Source organism: Thamnophis elegans, chromosome 1, assembly GCF_009769535.1.
Source record: "Thamnophis elegans isolate rThaEle1 chromosome 1, rThaEle1.pri, whole genome shotgun sequence".
Classification (NCBI taxonomy): Eukaryota; Metazoa; Chordata; class Lepidosauria; order Squamata; family Colubridae; genus Thamnophis; species Thamnophis elegans.
In genome coordinates, this window is record NC_045541.1 from 112,887,957 (window position 1) to 112,910,584 (window position 22,628).

Below are 22,628 nucleotides of genomic sequence, written 5' to 3' on the forward strand. Positions count from 1 at the left end.
GCGTTGTTTTCTGGCAGACGTTTCATTACCCAAACTAAGTGATGTCAACATGTTAGCCTAGCACTGATGATGTTACTTAATTTGAGTAATGAAATGTCTGCAAGGAAACAACCAAGCTTAGAGAGCACCAAAGACCCCTTGCTTCTCTACATTTTTGGGAAATCCCAATTCATGGTCCTGAGTATCAACAAGGAAAAAAAACAACTATGTGTCATGCCTTACATGTGCACATATATGTGAATGCAACAACACACGTCATTCTAATCAAAGTGAAAATTTTACGGTTATGAAAACTCAAAAATAAAACAAGTTTTTTAAAGTTTAAATCTTAAACTTTGATTTAATCCTGATTTAACTCCTGATTAAATCCTGCAATACTATTATATATAAACTTGTACATTTTTATCACCCTTTCTGTATATTTTTTTAAAAAAAATATTATTTGTTATATAACTCTTTCCTTCTTCCAGCTCTTGGTATTTCTTTGTGGGTAATTGTGTGCACTGAATCTGTAAAATTCAACATTAGATACTAACAAAAACTGAGGAAAAATCTGTCTTTCATATTAAATATTCTGTAATGTTTTTGTATAGAGGTTTCTGTATTTAAGGATTTAATATGTGTCCAGGCATTTATTTATTTGATTGTAACAAATATGCCAAAATGCCAGTTCAGATTAATGGATAGATCCATCCATTCTTCCATATTCTTACATAATGAAATAAGTAGGTATTTCAGTGCCTGGGAAGGGGTTTGTATCTCTTCCATGTTTATTGAACTACATGCAATGGAACACTACAATGACAATATTGCACTTCTGATATATCTGTAAAATGGAGACCTCACAGTCTAGACCCAATGTTTGTAAAGTAAGACAAAAAGCTAATATGGCTTTATTTCTAGGCCTCTGTGGACAGAAACCGAAGATTAATGTAAGCAATTTCTTCATTCTGTAGTGAATTTTAATATCATTTAAATGTTGTTTGATATAGGCTAGAATTACAAACATTTCTGAACAAAGAAACGGAATAACACTTTGCTTTATTTATTTGCTTATTTTTCTTATTTCTTAGCCACCCATCTCCCGCAGAGAGGGTCTCTGGGTGGTATACAATATGTTTTTGATACTCTTCTGTTATAATTACATTAGTATCAAATCATTTACATTGTAAACTGATAGAAATAATATGGTCATTACCAAAGTTTTTCTGAAAACTTGATTATAAATTTGATGCCGACAAGGTTAAAAGATTAAGACCCTTCAAACAAAACTAATAAAATTATTTGGGAGAGCTGGGATTTTGCAGTCAAATAGTTCGTTTCAATTCTCCTGTCCGTTATTTATAAGGATGGGAAAGCCTCCGTAAATCCAGCATTTGCAGTGAGTTTGTGAATGGACTGTGTTCCTGCATTCCCAGAAACTTTGAGGAGATTATTTGTTTTGAGGTCACTATACCCACAAAATCATGTAACATCTTTATTAAGAAGAGGTCTCTAGGAAGTGCTAAATTATGTGAGATAAATTTAGTGTACTCACATGATTTTCATTATTCAGCAATACAGAAGTTGTTGATGATAAAAGTATCTACTTTAAAAAATAGAATTAAAGAAGTATTTCAGTATTTTGCTAATCTTTTAGCCAGTTCCATAAAGTACTTTGCCTTTATATTTGTACTTTTATGATTTGTACTTTTTTTTTCTGTCTCTCTGATTTTCTTCTGATGTACTTGGCCGGGCCATGTAAAATCCCAAATTATTCAACAGTACTGGAGAGTAGATAGTATTTACCTCAATAATGGTAGTTTCTTTTCAATTTTTTTTAACTCTCAATTCAGATGATGGTTCAAAACCAACACCCACCATGGAAACACAACCAGTTTTAGATGGAGAAGGTAAGAGCCTCTTTTGATTTATGCAGTCCCCAAAATGTAATGTTATGTAAAGAAAATGTCAGGTATGACTGTATTATTGAAAAAACAAATTGTGTTTTTAGATAATTGCTGTTTATGCACATTATTTCTTTGTGGATTGGTTGAAATCAGAGTGAGATTGTTTTGTGACATGACGGCAAATGAAAATTAATATTGTGCTACATACCATAGTTCCTGTACAATTTACCTGGTATATACTATATTTTGGGGGGTATATCATAAGCCAGGAATAAGTGGATTTACCTGATTAAAATGATGTACAGTATTAATATTCCTTCAAAGCGTGTTATTATGTCTGTATATAAGTAGTTACCAAAAATTATTTCTTAATTATTCAGAAATTCTCAAGGTTACTTCATACATGAAGTGGCAGGCTTGCATTTGAAAATGGGACATTTTGGGAAAATTTGCACACAAGCATTTGAAAAAAATGTTTTTTACTCTCTGATTGTCTTATCTACCTCCCTCCCACCCTTCCTACCTCTCTACCTCCCTAAATACCTATCTATATATTGGTATTTTGTTTAATATGCTTTTAATGTGCACTGTGTTTATTATGATGATTATTAAATCATGACCTAATTTTTAAAGCAAATTATAAGGCTATCCTTGTGTTTCAGAAATTACAGCCCCTACCCTTTGGATTAAACACTTGGTCATCAAAGATTCCAAACTGAACAGCTCTAGTATGAAGAATTCAGGTAATGCTTTTTTAAAAAAAAAAGATATTTTCTTCCTTTGCATACAAATGATGAACACATAATTGCTAAATAAATACAATTTTATTGAAATTTGAAACAGAAAAAAGTTTTAACTATTTTTTAAAGTATAAGATGGGCTAAAAATTTTAGCAGCAAGGTTTTCATATGCAAATGGATGGAAAGATTTGGCATTACCCACAATGAAGGTGAAAATGATGGAATTTGCGGAGATGGTTAAATTGTCTTTTTTAATAAGAGAAAAGACAATTGTCTAAATTTATTGCTGTCTAGCAATCCCCTTATTGACATTTTGCATGAAGCAGAAAAAAATGAACATTTTTATATTATAGATTATAGGATGGATTGTAGAAAGAAAAGAGTTATATAAATTTACTATAACTGCTATAAAGAAAATGGGAAGAATTTATTTGTATCCCATTTCTTTCTTTCTATTTTTGTTTCACTTCCCTCCTTTTTTACATTTAGCTTTTTCTTTTATTATTTTTCTTAGTGCACATTAGCTTATATTAGTTTTTACCTTCCTTTTTAAAAATTGGATTTAAACAGTCAAACAATCTATAACAAATTGTATGTGATGGTGTTCATTGAAGTGTATTTTTTTAGTGTAGATCTCGCACTCATGTTTAGTGTGAGTCATTCTTGAGCATCGTATCTGGATAGTCAATATTTAGTAGGAAAGGAAGCGTCAGCTGCCTCTGGCGAAAGAACTTCAATTTCTTGTTTCGGGTTGGATTTTATCATGTTTTCCATTTTATGGAATGTAGTTAGTTTATTAGTATAAGTTCTATTTTCTAAACTTGTTTGCCTCTTGCTACTCTGACATTGGAATTATACCTTCAAAGATAGACTTATTTTGCTGCATCTTAATGAACTGAAATAAATTTTAAGAGTGTTCTTAAAAGGATATTTCTTATAGAATAAAGTATTAAATTATTTCCATTTATAAATCCCTATATCCTTGTTTGGAAGAGCATTCCAGAATCCAGTGGTGTGTGTGTGTGTGTGTGTGTGTGTGTGCGAACACACACACACACACACACACACAAATTTGCACCACAAAATTGAATGTTCTCATTTATGGATGTTGAACTACATTGGAATTCATATCTGTCATAGATGGAGATAGTAATTTCTTGTGACTGATAGTGCAAGGATAAATAACAGATACCTGACCATTTACAGATTATTATTCCTTCACCTGGTAGTTTCTTAACTCTTCTAGAATATATTATTTGGATTATATACAATACAATAGCACAGTTGGAAGGGACCTTGGAGGTCTTCTAGTCCACCCCCTGCCTAGGCAGGAAACCCTATACCATTTCAGACAAATCGCTATCCAACATCTTCTTAAAGACTTCCAGTGTTGGGGCTTTCACAACTTCTGGAGGCAAGCTGTTCCACTGATTAATTGTTCTAACTGTCAGGAAATTTCTCCTCAGTTCTAAGTTGCTTCTCTCCTTGATTAGTTTCCACCCATTACTTTTTGTTCTACCCTCAAGTGCCTTGGAGGATAGTTTGACTCCCTCTTCTTTATGGCAACTCCTGAGAACACTGCAATCATGTCTCGCCTAGTCCTTCTTTCTATTAAACTAGACATACTCAATTCCTGCAACCGTTCTTCATATATTTTAGCCTCCAATCCCCTAATCATCTTTGTTGTTCTTCTTTGCACTCTTTCTAGAGTCTCCACATGTTTTCTACATCGTGGCAACCAAAACTGAATGCAGTATTCCAAGTGTGGCCTTACCAAGGCATTATAAAGTGGTATTAACACTTCACGTGATCTTGATTCTATCCCTCTGTTTATGTAGCCTAGAACTGTGTTGGCTTTTTTGGCAGCTGCTGCACACTGCTAGCTCATATTTAAATGGTTGTCCACTAGGACTCCAAGATCCCTCTCACAGTTACTACTATTGAGCAAGGTACCACCTATACTGTACCTGTGCATTTTGTTTTTTCTTGCCTAAATGTAGAACCTTACACTTTTCACCATTGAATTTCATTTCATTTTATTTTGTTAGGTAGTGCCCAATGTTCAGGTTTGTCAAGATCCTTCTGTATCTTAAGCCTGTCTTCTGGAGTGTTAGCAATTCCTGCCAGCTTGGTGTCATCTGCAAATTTGATGAGTTCCCCATTTATTCCCTCATCCAAATCATTGATGAAGACATTGAAGAGTATTGGGCCCAAAACAGAGCTTTGGGATACTCCAGTGCACACTTCCCTCTATGAAGATGCAGTTCCATTGAGGACTACACGTTGAGTGCGGTTGGTCAGCCAGTTACAAATCCATCTGGTGTTGATGCTGTCTAACCCACATTCTTCTACTTTACCTAGTAGTAGCAGTGGTGGGATTCAAATAATTTAACAACCGGTTCTCTGCCTTAATGACCATCTGGGTAGGTGGGGTTCGGTGGTCATGTGACTGGGTGGGTGTGGCCAACTCAAGGTCACTCAGGTCGATGGACGCTTCGCCTTAGCTGTTACAATGTAATAACCGGAGAGGCAGTTTCTGTAAGCAGGTCAATAAAGATTAGGCTAGAAACAACACTAGAATGTTTCCTTCCTGCCTTCCTTACAGGATTAGCCCTGTAAAGTGGAAAAAAACAAAAAGAGATTTTTTTCCAACCATCGGTTCTCTGAACTACTTAGAAAGTTACCAACCGGTTCTTCCGAATAGGTGCGAACTGGCTGAATCCCACCACTGAGTAGTAGTTGATGGTCTACCTTATCAAATGCCTTACTGAAGTCCAGGTAAACTATATCGATGGCATTCCTCTGGTCTACTAATTTTGTTACTTTGTCAAAGAATGCAATAAGATTAGTCTGGCATGATCTGTTTTTGACAAACCCATGTTGGCTTTATATAAGAAGTCATTATATAATGACTTCTTCTGTAAAAACCTTAGACTTTTTCCTTATTTTCTTTTATTGTGAAATTATTTGGGTTTGGTTAAAGACAGATTTCAACCATGCAGTCATTCTACACTTTTAACCTTTAAAGAAAACCACAGGATGATGTAATGATGAGACAAATGGAAATATAAACTGCTCTATGAAAGCCAGCAGTAGCAGTCAGGTAAATATGTTACAGTTGCTAATGATTTGTACATTACGTTATTTGAAAGGAAGACTGAGTAATCTATTAAGGTTAGAAGCTGGATATGGGTATATGTTTGCCTTTAAAAAAAAATCACCCCAGCCTTGGCATTTATTTCTAAAACTGTGCTATTTGATCATGTTCTGCTCTGGCATTCAAAAATCATTTGGCTACCTTTTGTAAACTAAAAACGTAAATCGTCCAACATGTATTTATCATGTGAACTAAGCATGGAAAATTCAAGAATTAATTGATGATGATGATGATGATGATGATAATAATAATAATAATAATAATAATAATAATAGTAATAAATGCTGAAGTTAAAAAGATTAGAAGTGAATAAATCATTTGACTAAACAAGATCTTAAAGTCCAAAGTCAAGGCAATTAATACCTGGGTAATTGCAATCATTAGATGCACAGCTGGAATAATAGACTAGACTCAAGCAGAACTAAAAGCCCTGGATAAGAAGATCTGGAAAATAATGCCAGTGAATCATGGCTTCTTAGCAGAGGTGGGTTGCTGCTGGTTTGGCCCAGATTGACCAAACTGGTAGTAGTAGCAGTGAAAGGCTCCGGCCAGCTGGCCGGTCACTTCTGCACATGTACAGAAACGCACCCTAACCGGTAGCAACCCACCGCTGCTTCTTGCCAAGGAAAATATGGGTGTGGAATGTTGCAAATATACCAGTCAGTTGAAGAAGAAAGAAAAAAGGCCATTGGAAGAATATTTGAAGATCAGTGAAGAAGATGCACTGAAACTAGTATACCAGGAAGACTTACTGAGTATTGGAGAGATCAATTTGGCCTTCAAGAATACCAAATGAAAAATAGAAAATAGACATGAGAAGGCAAAACATGACATGGCCAGTATATTTTAAAAAATATGCAAAGCAGCTATAACAAGATCTGTCAATGGCTAAAAAACAGAAAATTGGAAAGAGAAACAGAGAAGCTGATTCTGCACAAGATCAAGCTTTAAGAACAAGTGGATACAAAACCAGAATTGAGAAGGCAGCCAGAGATAGCAAATGCTGCCTCTGCAAAGAAGTTGAAAAATCACTGAACTACCTTATTAGCAAAGACTGACTACAAACAATGAATGGCATGACAAAGTAGCAACAATGGTGCACTGGAAGATTCTGCAAGAAATATCATTTGCCTGCAAGCAATAGCAATAGCAATAGCAATAGCAGTTAGACTTATATACCGCTTCATAGGGCTTTCAGCCCTCTCTAAGCGGTTTACAGAGTCAGCATATTGCCCCCAACAACAATCCGGGTCCTCATTTTACCCACCTCGGAAGGATGGAAGGCTGAGTCAACCCTGAGCCGGTGAGATTTGAACAGCCGAACTGCAGAACTGCAGTCAGCTAAGTAGCCTGCAGTGCTGCATTTAACCACTGCGCTACCTCGGCTCTCAAGAACTGGTAGGACAATAAAATAGAAAAAGTCATAGAAAATGCAGAAACTAAAATTTTCTGAGATTGTAGAATTCAAATTGAATTACATTTGCATTTCTGGGATAAAATAATTGCCACATGCATAATTTCACTTAAATGATTGCACTATACAGTAATTTGAATTGATTTCAGTTCGAAAGTACATGGAAGATTTTGGAGCAAATAGTGGCATTTATGACCCACCCTTCAACAGTGTTGGGCTTCCAGCTGCAACTTAAAATGCTGTGGCTAATCCATAAATCCTTTTATGGCTTGGTACCAAGATGCCTGCAGGATTACAGTCTTCCATGGGAAATGGCCTGGGATATTTGATTTAGGAAGGAAAAGGGGAATGGATTTCAGAGGTTCTATTACTCAGGGATAACGCTGATCTGGAATGGCCTCCCTATAAATATGGGTTGGCTTCTACTTTACACTCTGGAAGTAACTCACAAGAAACTCTTTTGGTTGATATTCGGACTACAAGGCCAACTTGGTTAAGTTTATGGATTGGTGGCTTATTTTATTGTTTACAAAGTTTTGTATTTTATGTTGTATCCTTACTCGGATTGCGTGCTTTTATTGTGCACCTCTGAACCTCCTGAGAGTTTGAACCTTTGAGATTGGAGTTTGGTTTAAATAAATGAACACATGCAAACTTATAACCTGAGAGAGGGTTTATGTAACATTGCATGGTTATATGCTGAGATGATTAGTATTTTACTTCAAATATGATTTCAAAACGTTTTGCTGACAAGCCCTGTAACTTTGAATGCAGCTTGAATTCTTAAATATGAAGACATATCAAAGGCTTTACTCTTTAATCTACATGAGAAGTTTGTATTGCCAAGCATACTATGTACTACTTTAGACTTACCTGTTATAGTATCTAGACCTTGTAGCGTGTCACTCTAAAACCAATATAGAGAATTGAATGAATATAGTCTGAAGATCTACTCTTTGCTGGAGAAAAGTAATTGAGCTATGCACGATAATTAGTTTTTAAGCTAGAACCAAGCAGTTTTAGCTGATTTGGGCTGTTTTCCGATGTTAAGCAGGGTTACCCTGACCTGTACAGGTATTCCTCAACTTACAACAGTTCATTTCGTGACTGTTCAAAGTTACAATGGCACTGAAAAAGTGACTTAGGACTTCACACTTATGTCCATTGCAACATTCCCTTGGTCACATGATCAAAATTCAAATAATTGGCAACTGGTTCATATTTATGATGGTTGCAGTGTCCCTGTGTCATGTGTTCAGTTTTTGCAAACTTCTGATAAGCAAAGTTAATGGGAAGCCAGATTCACTTAACCATGTTACTAACTTAACAACTTCAATGAATCACTTGGCACAAAAGGTCGTAAAATGGGGCGAAATTCACTTAACAAATGTCTCATTTAGCAACATTAAATTTTGGGCTCAAATTCCAAGGCAGTGAACAGATTTGGAAGTGTAACATTGCCAAAAACTACGTGGATGCACTCATCAAGGATCAGACTTAAGCCAAGGAGCTTTATCTTTAGCCCTTGAAAATGTGTGGAGATTGCAAAGAGTATGAAAAAGCTGTTGAAAAAGTGCTGAATCCTGAGGTTTATTTAAAACGTATAAGGCTTAAATAACAATGCTTTTATTGCTTTCCAATTAGTTTCCAAGTCCAATTTAAGGTCTGTTGCAATTATTCAAAGCACTAACACTGTAGAGATTGAGAAGCTTATTTGAAATAGAATTTGGAGTGTAACCGAAGCAGCTTTTATTCTACAAACAAAATACAAGACAAGTCTTGACATCAATGCTTTTATTTGAGTTGCTGTGACCTGTGTCCTTTCCATCTGTTTCTGCCAGACAGAACAAGTCTTTTTTTCTAATAGCTGAACATCTGCATTTGCTTCTTCCTTTTCTGTGTCCATCATTCACTTATCCGTAGAATAACATGTCATTTATTTCTCAAGAAGAAAAACACAAGTTTAGAAATATCAGGATTTGATTTTGCTTGACCTGAGCACTCAAATTCCTCCAAAGAGGTCTGACCACCAAAGGGCCAGGCACTCCAGTAGATTAAATTGCTGGAAGTGTAAATTCTAAATCAATGTAAGTGTCATTTATTTGTCCCTATAAACATGTTGTAGCTAACCCGCTGAGAGTTGTAAATCATCCAGTGCCCAGATCTCAAAAGGCTCAGGAATCATTTGGAAAAGTTTTACTGGGAACACTGAAGTTGCAATGGCAATGGAAAAGAAAAGAAAGAATATTTTCTCCTCTGTCTTCATCATTGCTATAAAATAGACTTTACCATGAATGCTCACCAGCAGAGTTCAATCAGATTTTATCCGTGTTTCAGCAGATTTTGTCAATTTTTCTTCCATCTGCATGTTATTTCCCCCCAACTTGCTTCATTACTTTATTTTATAAAAATATAACATTCATTTCAACTTCATATTTGCCTATATCTAAACAATGGTCCTGTATTCACGCATGTTCACACTTCCTTTTCACAAACAATGCATTCAGGATTCATATATCTAGATTTTTTTTTCCGTTCCAGTAGAGGATTTTCCATTTTCTTTTTCTACATTTCTTATTATCAAAACAAATGAATAGAAACCCAAGTAATCCACTGAAGGGTTGCTCAATCTGCTTTCTCTCTGTTTGACTAAGTGAACAACAGGAGAAAAGATGAAAGTTGCAATCAAGGAGGTAGCTATTGAACAAGCTATAGACCTGGTTCGTTAAGTCTAAACCATTCTAACTGCATCATGATTTACGATAATGTGATATATGAACTAGGCGGGGTTTTGTTTTGTTTTGCTTTGTTTTAGAGGCGGGAAGCTGCTAAGATGGAAGCTCCTTTAAAATTTCCTGAATAGTGACTCCCGTATTTTTTGGAGTATAAGACGCGTCTTTTTTGCTCAAAAAAGAGGCTGAAAATCTGGGTGCATCTTAGAAACTGAATACAGCATTTTTTGCCTCCCAAAACCCCGCCCCTTTGCAAAAATGGCTGTGCATAGCCTTTAAGAGGCTTACAGAGTGCTCCTGGGAGCTGGGGAGGGCAGAAATGAGCAAAAAAACAGGCCGGTTTTTTGCTCAATTTCCACCCCTAAGCCACCAGGAGCACTCTATAAGCCTCCTAAAGGCTATGCATGCCCAGTTTTTGACAAAAAGGGCCTGTTTTTTTTTGCAAAAAACAGGTTGTTTTTTGATCATTTTTTTGGGGGGGCACCCCTAAAGGTGGGGGGGGCATCTTTAGGAGGCTTGCAGAGGAGCACTCTTTAAGCCTCCTAAAAGCTATTCATGCCCTTTTTTTTTTTTGACAAAAAACGGGTCATTTTTGGGAGGTCTGCAGAGTGCAAAAACTTTTTAAATAATTTTCCTCTTCAAAATCTTGGTGCATCTTATACTCCAAAAACATGGTAATTCATGATTTCTTTTTCAGAGAAAATTAATTCGTGTGACCAAGAAAGGCAGAGTGCACTTGAGGAAGCCAAGCAGAATCCACGTGAAGGAATTGTTATCCCTGAATGTGCCCCTGGAGGACTGTACAAACCAGTGCAGTGTCATCAGTCCACGGGCTACTGCTGGTGTGTTCTGGTAGACACTGGTCGCCCCCTACCTGGCACTTCCACCCGGTAAGAACAATTTGCTTCCAATTTGTTGGAATTGGGGGGCATGCATAAGCGTACCAGTGTTCCTACCATCTCTTGCTGTCCCCATTTATCTGTATTTACTTCCTTTGTTCATGTTTATGTTCATACCTATACTTGCTATCTTGTACATGTTTGGTAAACAAACAAACAAATAAAATAAATACATTTCACCTTTATATGCAATCAATCGTAGCATGGAGGTGGAATGGAGCTGGAAGAAGCAGGATTTAGATAAAGAGGATTTAGATCAGGGATGGACAACTTTTTTCAACCTACAGTAGGTTGAAATGTAGCATCCCTCTGTAAGTATGAAAAAGACAAATATTTACCATTTAATTTGTTTGTGTCTGAAGTGCATGTATCAATGCTTAATGTCATTAATGATTAAACTGGAGAAAAAATTGCTAGCTTAAAAATTATAATTACTTTGTTTAATTCCAGACAGGTGTAAATCTACAACATAAAATTTGTTAATGATTGTTTATATTTTATTAAACTTTCTTCAAATTTCCTATTAATTGGGAAACAAATATTAGATTGCAGCCCTATACAATTCTTTTGAGTTTAGATGATCCAAACATGCAAATAACTGATTAATACATGGAACAGACTTTTATTTTCCTGGGATCTTTTGTTGCAATACTCGGCATCCTAGTAAAAGAATCCTTTTCGAATAGAATAACAGAGTTGGAAGACACAGTGGAGGTCATCTAGTCCAATCTCCTGCTCAAGCAGGACACCCTACACTATTTCTGATAAGTGGCTGTCCAGTTGGCACTAGTTGTAATTGTGCAAATATTCTCCTCATCACTCCAACTGTCAACAAATACAGTGACAGATGGGTTCAAAAAGTATCCCAAACTGTAAAGTCCATTTCCTGGGGCAAACAGGCTTTCCTTCGGTTTTCAGATGTACTTATTAATAGGGTCTCCATCATTTCTGAATTAAATTTCAACACGGTCTCCCTCATCTGGGTCCATTTAGGAAATATGCAAATTCATCAGACATTTGGAGCATACTGCTTTATCTGATGCTCTATGTCAGTGATGGCTAACCTTTTTCAGACCGAGTGCCCAAAGTGTGCACCAAAATCCCCAAAATGCAATGTGTGTGTGGCCCCTGCGCATGTGCCCCCTGCATGCACGTGTACCCCCTCATGTGGCCCACCCCCCATGCATACACACGCTCTGCATGTCCCCCACCCGCCACACATGCTCATGCAGCCCCCCATCCCCCACACATGCACATGTTGCCCCCTGCATGTGCCCCGCAGCAGAGACCCAAAGACCAGCTGGCTGTCGGGAGGCACATGCACAGAGGAATTAAACTGGGGCAATGGCTCATGTGCCATCAGAGAGGGTGCTGTGTGCCATCTCTGGCATGCGTGCCATAGGTTCGCCATCATGGCTCTAGACCTCTTCTGAGGTCTACAGCATCCAGCATTATAAAACTGATCAGAAAATGATCTCCATATGACAACAGTTACAGAAAGATTCATCCCTTTTGTCTCACAGGCTCCATCTGAATGTCAAGTCCTTTGGGTGCTCTACTGCCTGTGTGAGGCAAGATATAAGTTGGAACAAGTCCATTGGCATCACGGCATGCATGAAATTCTGAGCCACTTCTGACATGGCAACCTCAGCATGAAAATTAAATTTCCTCAAGACATAATATCTAGGATAGTTCTTGTTACCTCCTCCCGACGCAGCCGGCAGCCGCAGTCAGAGCCCGAAGCAGCTGATTGGCTCTGACGCGGCTGCCGGCCGGCGGGAGAAATGCGCACCGCCGATTGGTTGCCCGCCTGACAGCTGTCAAGTATAAATAGCTGTCAGGCGGGCTATGTTCTCCGTTCGTGTTCTGTTCTAACATTGTAGTTGTTCAATAAAGTTGAGTTCAGATTACTTCAGACTTCAAGTATTTAAAAGTTCTCTGCTGTGACTGTCCCAAGATTGTCCCAATTAGTTCAGGAAGAAAAACTTTCTTTAATAGGGTGGACAGTACAGTAATGTTATTTCCCACTGTGATCATCCCAATACAGTAACTAACAGTCAACATATCAGCCTGGCAGCTTCTGGTCAATGAGAAGGGATTCTTCATAAAAGTCACACAGGGAAGAGTTGAATTTCAGGGAGACTATTTCTATTTAGTCTCCTCCAAATCCAACTCCTAGATTTGATTCCTTTTTACCCTTTCAAAATCACAGTCTGCATTTCCAAATGCCCATGGAATAAAATCGTGTGATATAGTATTGTTTTGAAAGGGATAATATAGAAAATAAAATGATTTTTTGAACTCCCTGGTCTGGTGTACCTTGGATTTCCATAGGGTTGGAGAATATGAAACTTATTGGCACACATGCTTTACGAATGTGCTGGTTTTTTAAAAAAATATTTCCATTCTTTAGATATGAGACCCCTGTATGTGAAAGCGATGCTCGATCCAGAAGCCCAGAAATTGATGATCCTTTCAAAGACCGAGAACTTCCAGGTAAAAATAAAAGAACAGTAAGAGTGGTTAAGGATGGGCAGGCTCCCACCCATTGGTTGGATATAATTAGCCTGTGGATTATATATAGAGTTTTGTTTTGATGTTAAATCTTTTATTTATATAATCACTTCGCATCATATAATGTCAATAATGGTGACGACAATGCCATAAAATGTATGGGAAGAGGTAATTCCCTTCCCCATTACAATTAATTTGGGGTTGAACAGTTCCTTTTGCTGTCCTATTTCTAGTTCTTTCCCATCAATTTGGTTTGACTCATATTCAAGGAATCTTTGTACAAATGTTGAATTAAAAATGTGGAAGGTATTCATTATGGTTGAATAACTGTTCAGGATTTTCTTTAGCATGCGCAGTTGCTAATTTGCATTACTTCATTATTGGATTATGATCATGATGGAACTGAAACATCCTGTTTTTTTCTGCACTATATAATTTAGTAACATGCTAATGACACTTCACATTTTAAACCTGTAGAAATTTCCAGTATAGCTACAGTATATGTTCCTGCCACTAGAAGCTTCATTGTGGGGACCCTATAATTACATTTAATAAAAAATAAGGAGATAATTGCATTTTGATTTAAAACAGCTTTCCCCAACCAGTCAGCCTTCGGTTCTATTGGGATTGTTACTATCCATGTTGTTTGAGACTTCTGGGCCTTCCAAGACGTTAGCAAAAGTCAATTTAAAATATCCGTAAGGACTGAAATCTATAAACTCCAATGATTGTGTGTGATTGATTTTCAGCGTCCATGAAACCCCCCTTGCTGTTTTTTTTTGCTATTATTTCTTTTTATTCTTATTGACGGGTTTAATGTATATCAACCTGAAATTTGCACAGTATGCCTTTGTGCAATTATGTTATAATTCCACTGGAACAACCAAAAGCGTTTTTCTTAGAGAAATCAATCTTTGCCTCCTTCTTATTGGGTATAGCTTCATGAAATGTACACTTACTGTGGAAGAAGAAAATGTCTGCTGCTATTGAAAAGCCAATTGAGATTTCAACTTACTGAAAACATCTCATCAGAACTGCCTGAAACATAGCATGGCAACATTATAGATATGGAAAAAAAAAAAGAAACCTGTTTTGTCTTCTGTTTTTTTTTTAAAAAAAAACTAAGTTGCTCTTCTTTCCAGGTTGCCCAGAAGGGAAAAAAGTAGAATTTATTACCAGTTTACTGGATGCGCTCACCACAGATATGGTACAGGCTATTAACTCAGCAGCACCTGCTGGAGGAGGAAGGTGAGTTTAGAAGCATTCAGGTGAAACAGAAATGAGACACCCAAAAACCTGTTTCGTGCCTGGACAATAACAAAATTGCAAGAGGGTGATACAAAGTAGAAATCTATGCGGTATATACTATCTTACGTAAATCTAAGAGGCTTCCTCATATGCATGTAGTCCTTGACTTATAATCACAACTGCGACCAAAATTTCCACTGTAAGTTGTGGTGAAAAATTGAATCATCACCTGATGGGACTGCATCTTTTTATGATTGAATTATCATCTTTGTAACTTGCATCACACAGTTGGAAACCAACAAAACAGCACCACAAATTGTGATCATCTGACTATGGGATATTGTTTGCAAATGCGAACGGCTTGCCAAGTGTCAAAATTGTGATTACATAAACATGGGGGAAGGGCAATAGTCATAAATTTGAATGTAGCTCCTAATTGACTTTTTGAGAGGCTGTCATTAATTTGAAGCACTATTAAATAAAAGATTGTAAGTTGAGGACTACCTGTATCACTCCCCATTTTCATTATGAAAGGGATAAGCTCTTGCTTTTTGTGCTTGAGACACAAATAATTAAGGTTTGTACAATTCATATATAAAATGGGTCTCTTCTCTAAAAAGGAGAACGAGTGAACCTTCTTCCATTTTATCTCACAGTTCTTTCTTGCTAGGGTCATGCCTGCTATTGAAACCAAGCAAAAGTAATGCAGTATTAAGAGTTCCGGAAAAGGAAGATTTCCTCCCCCCTCCCCTCAGTTTTTTATGGTTTTATGCTCCTGAACCTATATTTTATTCTTATGTCCTTTAGTCTGAACCTGTGATAAACCATTTAAAATATGGATGTACGTCACTTATCTTTTGGGATTTTGGTTCTTCAGGGAAAAAATCTGTTCTGTTCTTAGTTGGCTAGTCAATATAAGCTGGTTTACGCTTGCATAAGATATAGGCCATCCAGTTGCATCCACATGCTTGAATTAACACTAAGATACCTTCACACTTTCTTCACATTTATATAGGTTTTTATTTCCTTTCACTGACTTTATCACTCTCTGTTTGGTATTCACAATTCTTAAATATTCATGTGTAAGCTATGCTTTTCCTACATTTTCATTTATGTCTATTATTGTAGCGTTAAAAGAGAAAGAGGTAGAAATGTGAGAAAATAGAATTTGCACCAACAATATCTATTTCTTCTTCCTTTGATTTTATTACTAATGGAGGATACCAATTGAAAAGAAGCAGGAGGATAGCCCATCCCCATGGTAAAATTTCCCCCATGGATCAAGACCATTTTCCCCTAACCCCATTGGATTCTGGGGGACTGGGATCACTCTCAGTGGGGAAAAGCACCTCTCTGAAGCTCTTGATAGCATTAAAGTGTGTGTTTGTGTGTGCACGCACATAATATTTTAAATCTATACATGCACTGATTATGTTTTATTTTAATCTTTGTTCGTGAACAATAATTACTAGACAGAGAAATGCTGTTTAGGTTCATGCATCTATTCTATTTGGAATCTTGCTGGTTCTGAATTTTACAGCCTGTAAGTGAAACAATTCTGGTGTGCTAGTTTTTCTTTCTTTCTACATTTGGGTTATATTGAACCGCAATGTTAACCTTCAATTAATTTGGCAGAAGATAAGATCACAAACGATGCTGATTAACACAAACTTTGTGTGCTTATGTGTGCAAATCTCTTTCTGTTCTATCGCTTTCCAGCATGGCCTTCTTTTATTGTTTACCACTCACAAAACACCTAAACAGTTTTTCACAGGGGTTCACTCAACAACTTGCTGCCTCTTGAAATTCCCATCAGATACTTTAAGATCGGTGTTTAGACCAAAGACATCTTTGTATCCAACATTTTTAAAATGATTGCAGAGGAAGCATTTTCACAGATAATTGAAAGATGATAATGGAGTTTCCACTTAGCATTTTCTTTCATTTCAGAACATTTATAACACTTTCATGTATTTTATATCAGCAGTGTGTTTGTATGTGTGTACGTATGTTTGGTTGATTGAATTAGGAACTGCGTAAATTTGTATCTTTTCCAATCTTTTGTGTTCATGCAAGGCAGTGGTGGGTTTCACATTTTTTTAGAACCTCTTCTGTAGGTGTGGCCTGCTTTGTGGGAGTAGCTTGCCGGCCATGTGACTGGGTGGGGGTGGCCAACTTGTAAAATGTGGTGAAACTCACTTAACAATGCTCTTGCTTAGCAACCAAAATGTTGGCTCAGAAACTCTGGCATTTGAAGCACACAAATCGTAAAGCTGTCAAGTTACAAGACCCGTGCATCCCTAACCCTTTAGGAAAAAAAAACCCAGGGGTGTTCAAACTTGACAGCTTTAAGACTTGTGGACTTCAACTCCCAGAATTCCTCCTCTCGCTTTTCATCTTGATGATGTGTGGACGGGTGGGGGGAGGGAGCTGGAACCGGTTTTAAACGGCACTGTAGATTTGTGGAACCTCTTCTATAGAAGAGGTTAGAACTGGCAGGAACCCACCCCTGATGCAAGGCTTCTCTAAACACTTTTGGAAAAAAAGGTCCTATTGTCCCTAGAAGCAAACATCTGACAGTGTTGATTATAATGATAGGAGTGTATTAAGGATCTGACTACCAGATTATGTTTGTGTTTCCATTTTATATGAGTGTGAGAGAAAAACATCTAGCCTGATAACTATTATGCGTCTTCCAAGGTTCTCTGAGCCTGATCCCAGTCATACCCTGGAAGAGCGAGTGGTTCATTGGTACTTCAGCCAGCTGGACAACAATAACAGCAGCGACATCAACAAAAGGGAGATGAAACCCTTCAAGCGCTACGTGAAGAAGAAAGCCAAGCCCAAGAAATGTACCCGACGCTTCACTGACTATTGTGATCTCAACAAAGACAAGTCCATCTCACTTCAGGAATTGAAAGGCTGTTTGGGGGTCAGGAAGGAAGAAGGTTGGTGTGTCTTTTATTCATTAAGCTGAACTAACAACTGGCTTTAGAATTCAGCCTGTTTTGCTTTATTGTCCAGGTCGTTTTGGTGGGATTGTGGCTTTTGGGGGTGGGGTTGAAGGGAAGGGAGTATGCATAAGAGACAGTTGAAAAGGGCTAAGGAGCTGGTAATCTTGGTCATTTGGAGACAGGTACTACTTATTTAGCTAAGTGCATATTTCCCTTGAAATAGTTCCATTAAAAATGTTATTTACCTCATAATATCTTTCAAGAGAGGCAGTTTGGTGTAGTGATTAAAGCATCAGGCTAAAAATCAGGAGACTGTACATTTTAGACCCACCTGAGGTACAAAGCCAGATCGGTAACTTTGGGCCAGTCAGTGTTAGGAAGAAAGCAAAGCCAAACCACTTCTAAAAAAAGATTGCTGGGAAGACTTCATGTGCCTGTGTCAGGAGTCACCGGGAGTCAGGAGTTTTCAACTATTTAACTGATTTTGAAATGCTATTGTCTACATTTATTTTTTTATTTGGATTGAAATCATGTTGTTTTAGGGTGAAGATTAAGCAAGCCTCATCCTGAGGGACTCTGCTAAGTACAGATTCCTTGGGTCTAATAATTCACTTGTACAATTGTGGATTTCCTAGATTGTGTATGTTGCACCCCTCCGCCTTCTAGGATGTAATTAAAGACAAGTCTTTATTCAGTCCTGTGCAATTATTACTTACACCTTAGCTCATCTGTAGCAAGGGACTATAGTGGCAATTTTCTTGCTCTCCCTGCCTCAATCTACCCCTACCAGAGGTGGTACTCAACATATTCTGACCAGTTCTGGACAACCGGTAGCAGAAATTTTGAGTAGTTTGGAGAACCAGTAAATATCACCTCTGACTGTCCCTGCCCCATCTATCCTCTGCCTCCCAGCTGATCGGGAGGGAATGGAGATTTTGCAGTATCCTTCCCCTGCCACGTCCACCAAGCCATGCCCACAGAACTGGTAATAAAAAGTTTTGAATCCCACCACTTATCCCTACCTTGGAGACATGCCGACTTGGGGGAAAAAATGAAACAAAATCCTTTATTAATATGAAAGGACAGGCCTTATGTTCAGAATTGCCCAGCTGTTTTCATTTTATTTTTCTGCAGATATTAGTGAGTTTATTGCGCAGGAGAAGCCACAGCTTCTATTTTGAAGAAATGTAGTAATCTTGACCAATATCTAGAGTTAATAGACAAAAGAATATTCTTTGTATTTGCAGGTAGCATTGGCAGCTTCCCACATGGAAAAAGGCAAGGCGTTAATCCTTTCAGTAAGTAGTTTTTTATTGTTTTGATTGCCTTCCTATCCCATGATCTTTCTTAACCTGCCACTTGGGGCATTTTAAGCTGATGCTTTTCAGAGTAGCAAACTTAACACACCAGCTTGTCAAGAAAACCAGGAGATGGAGGCTCAATTTTCATCTTTCTCCAAATGATTCGGATTTGAAAGGGCCTTATTGAATGGTTTTTGTTAACTATTTGTCTTATAACAATTTATATAACTTGGTATATTTGAATAACATAAATTCTCTCAATAATATCCAAAGAATGTTTTTGCTTGCTTTTTAGTTGAGCAGAGAAGGATAAAGGAAACAAGTATTAAGAATACGTTAGAAGAAGTTTGCAATTACACAAAATTATGCTTGACTAAAAGCAATTATAGGTGTCCCAGGATAATGATGCGGGATCAAATCTGGATCAGTTTCTGGGACCGGAGGTTTTATCTTCTGTGCTTCTGGACCAGTGATGGGTTCCTCTCCCCGTCGCTACCAGTACGGTGCTCACAGGGCCGCACGTCCTTTCGTGCACATGCGCTGCACCCCTGTGACACCCAACTACTTGTTGGAGCTCGCATAGGCACCACATGCTGTGGGTGCATGAGCAATTGGCCAGTTGCTTTAAAAATCGGTGTAGAACACAGGTGGACGGGTGAGCCAAATGAGCCACCATACCGGTACGCTGTCAGCTGCTCCTAGCTACTACTGGTACAGCTGTACCGGGCCATACCAGCTGAAACCCACCACGGTTTTGGACCCATGGGGCTCCATCACGAGTCTAAAAGCTCAGAAGACTTAATCTTTAGTCCCAGTGGCCAACTCAGATTCAGTCTTGCAAAATTATGTTTCTTCACTTTTTAATTAATGAGAGAAGTTATAAAATACAGCATTAAAAATTCTTTCCTTTTATTTTTAAAACCATAACTAGTGACTAGTTTGATTCTCTGCATGATTATATGCTTACCTTATTTTATGATGCTTTTTACAGCTTCATTGTATCTTGCTTTTCTCAACCCAAGATGGTATGGGCAGCAGGGAAGGAGTTAAGATTTTTTTTAAAAAAAGTGTAAATTATTATAATTATTTTAAATTAATATAATCATAAACATATATTTTTTGTGAGATATGTGCCTGAAAAAGAGCATGTGTCTAAGAAAGTAAGCATATAAAAAGATCTGTATTTCAAACAAGAACTTCCCTTGGTATGAATGAAATAATAGCATTAAGAAACTATATAAAAACAGATTGCTTGGGAAATGACTATTGAAAGCTTTGCACATGAGGAGAAAGTGTTAGAGAATGGAAATAGGTACAGAACTCTTTAAACCAGGGGTAGTCAACCTACATGGCATTGGACCTGGGTACCTGAGAGACTGCCTCCTGCCGATCACCTCCCATAGACCGATTAGATCTCACAGGTTAGGTCTTCTCCGGATTCCATCTGCCAGCCAATGTCGACTGGCGACTCCCCGGGGGAGAGCCTTCTCTGTCGCAGCTCCAGCCCTTTGGAACGACCTCCCCGTGGAGATCCAGACGCTTACTACCCTCCCGGCCTTCCGCAAAGCCGTTAAGTCCTGGCTGCTCCAGCAGGCAGGGGGGCTTTCGAAATATTCAGCCCCACGGAAACTGTGACTGTTGTGTATTTTAAAGTGTTGTTTTGTTTATTTATCCCCTTCCCTTGTTTATTGTAAGCCACCCGGAGTCCTTCGGGAATGGGCAGCATACAAGACCAATAAACATCAAACATCAACATTTTTATACCTACTGCCCATTTTTGTATCTCTGTTAATAATAAAATTTTCTAACCGCCCACCGGTTCCACAGTAATGGTGATTTTATGAAAACCTAATGAAAATGTTTTTAAATAATGCTATGATTTTTTTAAAAAGTCAATTAAATTAAAAAAAAGGAAAGTGCTTCAGTATCGGACAAAACCCCTACCGCCCACCATAAAAGCTGGAATGTCCACTAGTGGGCGGTAGGGACCAGGTTGACTACCACTGCTTTAAACAGACAGACTTTAAAAAGCATTGAACAACCTGCCAGACCAAAATTCTGCCTGACCCACTCAGGTAGATGATTAGATTTATTTATTTATTTATTTATTTATTTATTTATTTATTTATTTATTTATTTATTTATTCCTTCCTTCCTTCCTTCCTTCCTTCCTTCCTTCCTTCCTTCATTCATTCATTCATTCATTCATTTATATGTTTGACTGACCTGATGTTTACCCATGGCATTTTAATATTTGTGCAAATTGAAAAAAATCTACCCCTTTTGTTGAACCTGAAAATCCCTCCGTAAAAATCAGAAACACTTTTCAAATGAGTGCAGTTGGTAAAAGGAGCTGCTTTCCAGAAGGAATTAAAATAATCTAATTTTAGCTATGCCGGGTGCTTCTCTTGCAGTGAATCTTCTACCGGTCTTTATATTTCCAGACTGGCTCCCTTAATCAGTTGATTACTTTTTAATAGGATTTAATTGGTTTTTCACCTTTGCTTTCTTCTCTGTCTACAACTTCAGTAGGACGTCTTGTCTAAGAGGATATGCCACGGATGGATGGATGGATGGATGGAAGGAGATGGGATGCATGACCATTTGAAAACATGTAGGACTGGCAACAACCAGTATAGCAGAAGTGGCAGTCACAACATTTGCACTTTGTTAAAAAAGAAAGAAAAAAGAAGAGGAGGAGAAAAATTGTCTGCATATAATACAGGGTTTTTTTAGTAATCTGAAGAAAAGACCACTGAAATTTGGAAAGAAAGCTGAACATCTACTTGTGATTTAAATCTTAAGGATTGCCTGAACTTGAAAAAATGTTTAATATACTGTACATAAAATGTAAATTACACAGTGATTTTCTGTTGGCTATAGGATAACTATTTGATACCTGCCTGGTTTTTGTTTCCTTTGTTTCCTTTTTAAGAGGCACAGCAGATTCAGGAATGTCTTCCTGGACAGGAGTGTCTTCTAACACCACCCAACCTTTGTTAAATAATATCAGCTCTGCCTTCATTACATTCATTACAGAGATTGTTGGATGGTTCTTTATAAAATGTTGTAAATCACGGATGAGGAAATGATCTAAATATGTACTCTATGGCAGTGGTCCCCAATTCCAGTCCACGCATTGCTAACAATTTGCTGCCTGTCGGCAACTGGACTGTACATGTCGCTGGTGAATATGCCATTTGCACAAGCGGCAGACGTGCACATGAAACCATCTCCTCCTTCTGCCGCTACCACTGATGGCAGTCTGCGGAGCCAGAAAGGTTGGGGATCGCTGATCTGGGGAATATTCAAGAAATGTAAAAGTGAGCAGTATGAAATTATAAATGGGGGTGTGGACTTCATGGCACTCCAGATATTGTTGGACTTTAATGTACATATATTTAGGCAGCATATCTAATGTTTACAGGCAGCAAGAATGAGACAAAACCTCTACCCAGTTCAGGAATCCAAAATAAAGCAACTTCACAAAATAGCTGTCATAACCCTGGCTTGAGCTCATCTTATGCACACATCCCTGGATGTGTGCATAAGATACTTGGTTCCTTGAGTGAACTGGATATGAGTGAACGGTTCTTATTGATAGGAAGTTTTTTTCCCCCATTCAGAAGGAATTTCCCTTCAGTTCCCTATTCTGGAAGAAGAGACGACTTTGGAATTTATTCTGTGTGAAGTGTTTTGCATTGTGGTGTCTACCAGTTGACCACTGTGAGGACAGACTACTGGGGTCAGAGGTCCAGTCCAGCTAGAATCTCACTGTTT

General features: G+C 37.8%; 1 protein-coding gene across 1 annotated transcript in view; it reads left to right on the forward strand.

Moving 5' to 3' along the window:
* Positions 1–21,452, forward strand: part of SMOC1 (SPARC related modular calcium binding 1) — a 67,211-nt gene extending 45,759 nt beyond the window's left edge. Inside the window, exons 7-14 of the mRNA XM_032228025.1 lie at positions 1,836–1,892; positions 2,552–2,632; positions 10,630–10,822; positions 13,245–13,327; positions 14,488–14,593; positions 17,294–17,541; positions 18,795–18,845; positions 21,378–21,452. Of these exons, the coding sequence (XP_032083916.1) occupies positions 1,836–1,892; positions 2,552–2,632; positions 10,630–10,822; positions 13,245–13,327; positions 14,488–14,593; positions 17,294–17,541; positions 18,795–18,845; positions 21,378–21,394 (836 nt within the window). The 3' untranslated portion in view covers positions 21,395–21,452. The remainder of the gene's footprint in view (positions 1–1,835; positions 1,893–2,551; positions 2,633–10,629; positions 10,823–13,244; positions 13,328–14,487; positions 14,594–17,293; positions 17,542–18,794; positions 18,846–21,377) is intronic.
* The last annotated feature ends 1,176 nt before the right edge of the window (positions 21,453–22,628 follow it).